Consider the following 9,841-nt stretch of genomic DNA (forward strand, 5'->3'; position numbering starts at 1 on the left):
TAGTGAAGTCGAAGTAGATACTCCATGCGAATTGCTATGGGTGGAGGTTATACTTAACAGCCGAACTAAGTTAATAATTGGCTCCTTCTACCGACCCCAAGACTCCGATGATGTAGTTGCTGAACAGTTCAGAGAAAATTTGAGTCGCGTAACAAATAAATACCCCACTCATACGGGTATAGTTGGTGGGGACTTCAACCTTCCCTCGATATGTTGGCAAAAATACTTGTTCAAAACCGGTGGTAGGCAGAAAACATCTTCCGAGATTGTCCTAAATGCTTTCTCCGAAAATTATTTCGAGCAGTTAGTCCACGAACCTACGCGAATTGTAAATGGTTGCAAAAACACACTTGACCTCTTAGCCACAAACAATCCGGAGCTAATAGAGAGCATGACTGATACAGGGATTAGTGATCACAAGGTCGTTACAGCTAGGCTCAATACCGTTTCTTCCAAATCCACCAGAAACAAACGCAAAATAATTTTATTCAAAAAAGCGGACAAAGTGTCACTAGATGCTTTCCTAAGAGACAATCTCCATTCCTTCCAAACTGACTATGCAAATGTAGACGAGATGTGGCTCAAATTCAAAGATATAGTGGCAACAGCAATTGAGAAATTCATACCTCATAAATTGGTAAGAGATGGAACTGATCCTCCATGGTACACAAAACAGGTCTGAACGCTGTTGCAGAGGCAACAGAAAAAGCATGCGAAGTTCAGGAGAACGCGAAATCCCGAAGATTGGCTAAAATTTACGGACGTGCGAAATTTGGCACGGACTTCAATGCGAGATGCCTTTAATAGGTTCCACAATGAAACGTCTCGAAATTTGGTAGAAAATCCGAAGAAATTGTGGTTGTACGTAAAGTACACAAGTGGCAAGACACAGTCAATACCTTCACTGCGCAGTGCCGATGGTACTGTTACCGACGACTGTGCCGCTAAAGCGGAATTATTGAATGCAGTTTTCCGAAATTCCTTCACCAGGGAAGACAAATGGAATATTCCACAATTTGAAACACGAACAGCTGCTAGCAAGAGTTTCTTATAAGTAGACACCTTAGGGGTTGCGAAGCAACTCAAAGTGCTTGATACGGGCAAGTCTTCAGGTCCAGATTGTATACCGATTAGGTTCCTTTCAGATTATGCTGATACAATAGCTCCCTACTTAGCAATCATATACAACCGCTCACTCACTGATAGATCTGTACCTGAAGATTGGAAAATTGCGCAGGTCACACCAGTGTTTAAGAAGGGTAGTAGGAGTAATCCATCGAACTACAGACCTATATCATTGACGTCGGTTTGCAGTAGGGTTTTGGAGCACATACTGTATTCAAACATTATGAATCACCTCGAAGGGAACGATCTATTGATACGTAATCAGCATGGTTTCAGAAAATATAGTTCTTGTGCAACGCAGCTAGCTCTCTATTCGCACGAAGTAATGGACGCTATCAACAGGGGATCTCAAGTTGATTCCGTATTTCTAGATTTCCGGAAAGCTTTTGACACCGTTCCTCACAAGCGACTCCTAATCAAGCTGCGGGCCTATGGGGCATCGTCTCAGTTGTGCGGCTGGATTCATGATTTCCTGTCAGGAAGGTCGCAGTTCGTAGTAATAGACGGCAAATCATTGAGTAAAACTGAAGTGATATCAGGTGTTTCCCAGGGAAGTGTCCTGGGACCTCTGCTGTTCCTGATCTATATAAATGACCTGGGTGACAATCTGAGCAGTTCTCTTAGGTTGTTCGCGGATGATGCTGTAATTTACCGTCTGGTAAGGTCATCCAAAGACCAGTATCAGTTGCAAAGCGATTTAGAAAAGATTGCTGTATAGTGTGGCAGGTGGCAGTTGACGCTAAATAACGAAAAGTGTGAGGTGATCCACATGAGCTCCAAAAGAAATCCGTTGGAATTCAATTACTCGATAAATAGTACAATTCTCAAGGCTGTCAATTCAACTAAGTACCTGGGTGTTAAAATTACGAACAACTTCAGTTGGAAAGACCACATAGATAATATTGTGGGGAAGGTGAGCCAAAGGTTGCGTTTCATTGGTAGGACACTTACAAGATGCAACAAATCCACTAAAGAGACAGCTACACTACACTCGTTCGTCCTCTGTTAGAATATTGCTGTGCGGTGTGGGATCCTTACCAGGTGGGATTGACGGAGGACATAGAAAGGGTGCAAAAAAAAAAAGGGCAGCTCGTTTTGTATTATCACGTAATAGGAGAGGGAGTGTGGCAGATGTGATACCCGAGTTGGGATGGAAGTCATTAAAGCAAAGACGTTTTACGTCATGGTGAGATCTATTTACGAAATTTCAGTCACCAACTTTCTCTTCCGAATGCGAAAATATTTTGTTGAGCCCAACCTACATAGGTAGGAATGATCATCATAATAAAATAAGAGAAATCAGAGCTCGAGCAGTAAGATTTAGGTGTTCGTTTTTCCCGTGTGCTGTTCGGGAGTGGAATGGTAGGGAGATAGTATGATTGTAGTTCGATGAACCTTCTACCAAGCACTTAAATGGGAATTGCAGAGTAATCATGTAGATGTAATGATGTTTGGTATCATATAAAAGCTTTCCAGTGAAGTAAATTTTATTGTTCTAGCTTAATTAGAACACGAGTTATAAAGAAAACAACATTGTTCTGCGAGTCAAAAATTTGTCATTTTTTTCAATTTTTGAAAGTCCATTACTCAGTAACTTTTCATTAGAAAAATGTGAAACATTAATTTGTGGCACTATTTACGAGTACTATAGGCATACTTAATTTCATCTAAATCCAAGAGGGTAAGGTTGAAAATGGTTTCATTTGTTGATTTGACGTCGAATGACCCAGACTGGCTATGGCAAGGAAAGTGTTTCTGAAGAAGAGAAATTTGTTAACGCTGAGTATAGATTTAAGTGTCATGAAGTCTTCTCTTAAAGTATTTGTGTGGAGTGTAGCCATGTATGGAAGTGAAACATGGACGATAAATAGCTTAGACAAGAGGAGAATAGAAGCTTTCGAAATATGGTGCTACAGAAGAATGCTGACGATTAGATGGGTAGATCACGTAACTAATGAGGAGGTACTGGAATACTATTAGGAGAAGGGAAATTTGTGACACAACTTGACTAGGAGGAGGGATCAGTTGGTAGGACATGTTCTGAGGCATCAGGGGATCACCAATTTAGTATTGGAGGGCAGTGCAGAGGGTAAAAATCGTAGAGGGAGACCAAGAGATGAATACGCTAAGCAGATTCGGAAGGACTAGGTTGCAGTAGGTACTGGGAGGTGAAGCAGCTTGCACAGAATAGAGTATTATGGAAAGCTGCATCAAACCAGTCTCTGGACTGAAGACCACATCAACAACAAGCCTAGTCAGTAAAATTCCTCTGGGTTTGTGACTGTATTGCCATTATGAACCAAACTTTGGTAGTTTTTACATACTGACAATGCGGTTACAAACCCAGAAGAATTTTATTGATTGTGACAATGACTGTGGAAGCATATATTTATATCCATAAACCTAGTAAATTGAGCTTCACCATATGTACAAAAGTCTCCAGTATTGAGCATATGTGTATTATTGAGTCAGTCATGAGTTTAGTAAGTTAATATTTCATTTGTAATGAATAGTAATTTTGACAAAGTTACGAGGATATACCGCCCAAAAAATCCACATCAGTTCCACATGTTAATAGGTGTTGAAGGCCAAAAAGAAAATTTGTGTCAACAAAATTGTGGTTTTGTTATGTTGGAATAGTAATACGTTTCACAGTAATATACGATGAGTGTCAAGCATAGACTTGGGTGGGTTTTGGGTGACTCAAATAAGATTAATTCCATTTTTTTTATAATTATATCATCATGTTAAATACTTGTGAAGTAGTAGAATAATAGTGTTGTTGATTTTAAATTACCTATTGTGCTATTGAAATACTTATAACTATGAACGGAAAATGCAAATTACTGTAACTAGTCACATGCATGGTTCTTTTGAGTTTTTGATTATCATTCCTCCATCAGGTGGCTTTATTCCAGTTAGTAATAGGTGATTTGGATATTGAGCTTTGTGGGCAACCTATAGCACTGTCATTTATTGGCCTGAGGCTGCTTTTCGAGACCTATTTGCATTATGCTCGGTTTCTAGTATAAAATACAGATAGGCTAATAGTAATAAAATAATGTGTATTTTCATTTGATATCAGTTCTAGTTAAGCTTAACCTAAAATATTCAGATGTATGTAATTTGAGGATATTAGCTGCCTCAGAAATTCCTACTCCAAACAAGCATCATCAAACGCAATAATAATTATGACAAATGTTGACATTGTGAAAAATGGTAGAAAAGCTAAAGGTAAGGTCTTTAAAGAGTTCTGTCAGTGATTTACATACAGTGAAATACTGTCACACTCCACAGGCCGACCACAGCCACGTGTTAGCTCTTAAAGCTGTATATTGCCTCAGAAGGCTTAACGTGTGCTGGTAATTCATGTCCATGTTTTATCTCGTTTGCTCTTCCAGAAACTGTGAACGAAAGAGGAAATTTTAAGAATTAACCCCTATTGTATCTAAGATTTTACTTTCACATGAAATATATTTCTACCCTCTTCCAATTTCAGTTCAGGCATTGTATTTTTTAACAATTCCTTGTCACCATCACTGTTGCTATTGCTTCACACAGATTAAATGCCATTACCACTATCTGTATACCAACTGTTTTCCATGTCACAAGATATTTGTGAAACACTATCCAAAATTCAGGGAAGTGCAAAATCAACCCTGTGGCGCATAGTGTCCACTACAGTGGACAGCTGTTAATGGACACTTCCCTGGCATTTTCAGTCAGTCGTGAGGCTGCAAATGCACACAGTTCACTGCAGTGGGTACTCCCTACCAGTGTTGTGTCCTTCATGCATTTGCAGCCTAATGACTGACTGAAAACGCCAGAGAATTCCCCATTAAAAGTTGTCCACTGTAGTGAAATTCATGCACCACAGGGTTTAAGACACTGAATTTCTTCCAGCTCCTGAAGAAAGTATTCATTTTGTATGTGAAAATATTCCTGCTTCCATCACAGTACACCTGTACTCAGCGCGCGCACACACACACAAAAACATTATTAGTTTATGAATGTATGCTATCCTGAGTATATTTGTTAAATCCAGTTGTCTGTTAGTAAAATTTATTACGTATGGAGCAACAGTAATGTGATTGTTTTGCTTAATTTCTATGTGAAATTTTGTTTTTAAAAGAAAGGAAACCTCTGAAATTATAATGGCATTACATCTTCTTTGTTGCATGGCTTTGGCAGAAATTTGTAGTTTCTCAAGTATAAAATATAAAAATTTGTATATTTTATTTAGGATGTTAACGTGGAAAGTTTCCTACAGGTTTCATCCATCACTGAAGCTAACACGCAGGTTTTATCCACACACTCACAATATGGATGGCTTTTTTGTTGCAAAGTTAAAGAAGTTTTCTAATGTAATTCCAAAACCAAAGGATGAAGATGGTGTTAATGGTGACCAAGTGAATGATGAACCTGCAAATGAGGAATCAGTAGAAGAAAGCGACAAAGTTGCTGTAGAGAACATTCAAGGGAAAGAGAGGAAAGGTGTGTAACTTACCGACTTGGTTCAATTGCCTCTGCCTCATATGTCCTGTAGAATTTCTGATTTTATATTCTCCCTAAGGTTGTTAACTATGATGAACTGCTACTAAAAGACGTACACTGTAGAATTTGGTTTTCATTCCTCTTCACATTTTTCAACAAACAGTTTTGTCGATCAGTTAACAACACAAATGCAAAGAATGTTCGATCAGTTGACAAGTAATATTATTACAATTAATGTTATTCAACAGAATAACTGCTACATGTTGTGAGACTCGTTGCGAACTCTACCAGACAGAGAGATATTAACTACACATGTTAAGTACAAACTTTACCCAGCTGTTCTTCTTTTGAGTTGTGGCCACAGCTGACTAAGTCTTTGTGTGTGATGTCTGTTTGTAGACACCCATATTATAAAAATTCCAATTTGTAAATACTAAGCTACTCCATTTTAGATTTTAACATAAAAAACAGAAAAATGAAAAAGGACAATATTATGAAAAGATAGATTGCGACTTGCCACAGAGCGGAGATGTTGAGTAGCAGACAGGCACAACAAAAGACTACTAATCGCTTCAGCTTTCTGCCACAAGGCATTTTTCTGAAATAGACAGCATATACACAAACATTTGTACAAACACAGCTTACACACTCATGAGCAGTCTCTGGCTGCCAACGCCAGACCACAGTGTGAGCTGAGTTTGCACGCATGTTTGTGTGTATGTTGTCTTTCAGAAGAAGGCTTTCTGGCCATAAGTTTACATGGTTATTAATCTTTTTGTGGTGCCTGTCTGTGACTTAACATCTCCACTATATGGTAACAGTCTATCCTTCATAAAATTTTGTCATTGTTCCATCCTGGATTTCCCAATGTAAAATTAAAAAGGATGAAGATTCAATAGCCATTGAAGTAAGCGGCACTAGTAGCTGTATATGAGGTGTGCTGATAAAGAAACTGGAATGGTTGCTGTGCGCATTGCCAGCTTTGTCAGTGACAAAGAGAAGAGTGTAGGAGTAACCTTGGAACTCTCACTGACATGCGTACAGAATTTCACAGTGCTGTTGGGGTTAGTCTGGCTGGGAGTCTTCTTAGAAACGGGTCATGTGTCTGGGCTCCGTCAGAATTACGCTATGCTCTACAGTGGAACAAGGTGTTAATGTCAAATTCCTTACAAAACTTGGAGAACCCACCACAGAAACATGTGATTTGATTTTATGGTGATCAGTGTCTATCTCATAAGCAAGTTTTCAAGTGGGTTAAGAGGTTCAAGGATGGTAGGGAAGACGTCGAAGATGATCTGAAATCGGGGAGTCCTTCCACCTTGGAAACTGTAGAGAATTGGAGGAAGTGAGCAGGATTGTTAGAGTAGACCGCTGCCTGAGCATTTGAGCAATTTCAGAACTAGCCCGCAGTCAGTAAGGAAACCATTCAGCTGATTTTGGATGATCTTGGCATGACAAAGGTTTGTGCTAAAGTGGTGCCAAGAATCCTCACAAACGAGCGAAAGCAACATTGAGTAGACTGCTGTACTGACACTCTTGAAAACATTGCAAATGACTACCTCAGCAAAGTAATTACTTGTGATGAAACATAAATATTCCAATACAATCCAGAGACTGACAGTCCGTGCATTGGAAGAGTCCTTAATTCAGAGCAATGACAATTGTTTCCTTCGATGTCTGAGGGGTTATTTACATTGATTGGGTGCCTAAGGTCATACTGCCAATCGAGCATATTATGTAACGGTTCTTGGGACCCTCCGTGAAGGTGCATAACGGAGGAGTTAGATCTGTGGAAGAATTGCTCATGCATTCTTCATTAGGACGTGATGTTTATGAAGAGCTTCTTTTGGCACAAAAACAACATTCCAGTGAAAGAACATTCATCATATTCATCTGACCTAGCATTGTGTGACTTCTTTCTCTTCCCAAGACTGAAGTCTGCACTAAAAGGTACCAGGTTCAAGTCTGTGGATGCCGTGATGGAAAAAGTGACAAGCCTCCTCAACAGCATAACAGAAAAATTCTTGTAGAACTGCTTCCAACCATAGAAAATTCACATGGAGCAGTACACGGATCGGGAAGGAGGCTACATTGAAGGTGAAAACATTTGTTGTGTAAGGTTTTTAAATAGAGTTACAGCATGAGTGGTTTCTTTATTGCCACACCTCGTAATTAGAAAATGGCAAAGGCATTGGCACTATTTTATGGGAGAGCAGTTTTAATGTGCATGAGGATTATCAGTCTGTCTAGAAGTTTCTAGGAAGTTAATTCTTCTAGTTGGAATAATTAACATTGGACCATAAGAATTTTTAACACAAATTGTGAAATATAAAGTTTTTTGGAAAAATTAAATGTTGGGTGAAAAGAAGAGAATAAGGGCTTTTAAATGACCTACGTCAATCAACAAACCATTTTTAGCAGTATTGAATTTTTGAGATTCATGTAGTTTGCAGTTACAGCAAATCACAAACATTTCTTTGAATAAAATGTTTTTGTACAAATTAAATGTGCTATTGCCTTCAGCAATTGTTATAGTGTGAGTAATAAAGTTTGATGAAATACTCCGTGAATAAGAATCAGTTATTTCATATAATTGTTGTATATGTACTACTAATGAAAAGGGGTCAGAGGAAAAAAATTACATCAGGAGTGGTATAAGAACAAACAATGATTCCACATTGCTTTGTTACAGGTAAAAGTTTACAAGTGGAAACAGGCCCAGAGGAAAGTGTAACTCCAGATGTTAAAAGTCCAGCAAATAAGAGGAAGAAGAAAAAGAGGAAAAGTGAAAGTTCACAAACAGAAACAAGTCCAGAGAAAAGTGTAACTGAAGATGTTAAAAGTCCAGCAAAGAAGAGGAAGGTGAAAGAGGAAGGAAGTGGAAGTTCACAAATGGAAACAAGTCCAGAGAAAAGTGTAACAGAAAATGTTAAAAGTCCAATGAAGAGGAAGAAAAGACACAAGAAAAAGAAAAAAGCTATGGCGGTTGAAAATAGTGAAACGTCTGATGTTTTGACATCACCAAATAGTGTAAGTACTTCAGATACAAATTCAGCACAGGCAAAAGGCAAAGCAAGCAAGAGAAAACTAGAGCAGGTGCACACAGGGGACGAAGCGTCGCCCCCTAAAGAGAGACGTTCAGATGCTGCTAAGAATGGAGTTCTCTCTGGTCTGAGTAAAAGTCAGAAGAAAAGGCACAGAAAGAAGCTGATGAAACAGAAATTAGCATCTGGTGGCCGGGAAGTAACAGTAACTGCTAATGGGAAGGCACCAGGTGGGACACAGGAGAAACCACCACAGAACCTTACGATGAAAGAAAATCACAGAGACAGCAACGAGAAAAATGTTTCGCTATCTAAGGACCTAAACATATCAACATTTTCGGATATGCAGTTGTCAAAAAAGGCAAGACGGCGTCGAAAGAAAAAAGCAGAAATGGTTAGTGAGAAACCTGGTGGTGACACTTCAGTACAGCCAGTAGATACTTCTGTAGAGTCAGTAGCTGTTCATGGAGAAAAGAAGAAAAAGAAGAAGAAGAAACTATCCAGTGGCAGCCCAACTGAATCGACAGGGCATGCTGTACCACAGAGAGTATGGGAAAGTGGTGACGTAGGTCAGTTAGTGACAAGTGAAGAATTGCAGCTTTCCAAAGCAAATAAGCCACAGATGAAAGCTTCGAAGATAAAGGAGAAACTTGTGGGTAAACATGTCTCGTTCAAGATGTCAGTTGCCAACAAGAGATTAAAAAAGCAGAAGAAAAAGGTAAAATCCTCAGTTGGCCTGTGACCAGTGTACAAGAATAGACTCCTTTATTGCAGATGAACAGAAGGTGCTATTTGTGTGTAGAGAAGACTGTGGAGTGCTGCACCTGCTGACAGGGTGGCTTTTGTTATCACTTCTTTGGAAAAGAAGATAAGAGTGGCTATTAAACTGTCTTGTTTTTTAATTCTGATGTTTGAATCTTAATGTTCCATCTTCTTCCCTTTTCCCAAAGTAAGGTGTGCGCGTGTGCGTGCTTGTTTATTTATTTGTATCTGTATCCAGAAGAGGAGTTGAAGCATAGAATGGCAGTGGTAGTGTGTGTTTATCTACGGAAAAATATGTATTCATGATGCTGAACCAAATACCTTGATATATCTAAAAAATTTACTGTGTCTTAACATATGCTGTGTTAAATACTGTTGCTATCCTTGTAGAATTGATGATTGATTTGACATTAATT

The 9,841-nt window shown here is 38.9% G+C and overlaps 1 protein-coding gene across 1 annotated transcript in view; it reads left to right on the plus strand.

Moving 5' to 3' along the window:
- The window catches only part of LOC126175142 (uncharacterized), a 163,917-nt gene extending 154,352 nt beyond the window's left edge, over positions 1-9,565 (plus strand). The window contains exons 11-12 of the mRNA XM_049921702.1: positions 5,396-5,619; positions 8,312-9,565. Of these exons, the coding sequence (XP_049777659.1) occupies positions 5,396-5,619; positions 8,312-9,405 (1,318 nt within the window). The 3' untranslated portion in view covers positions 9,406-9,565. The remainder of the gene's footprint in view (positions 1-5,395; positions 5,620-8,311) is intronic.
- Positions 9,566-9,841: the final 276 nt, after the last annotated feature.

The sequence above is a fragment of the Schistocerca cancellata genome, chromosome 3, assembly GCF_023864275.1.
Source record: "Schistocerca cancellata isolate TAMUIC-IGC-003103 chromosome 3, iqSchCanc2.1, whole genome shotgun sequence".
Taxonomy (NCBI): domain Eukaryota; kingdom Metazoa; phylum Arthropoda; class Insecta; order Orthoptera; family Acrididae; genus Schistocerca; species Schistocerca cancellata.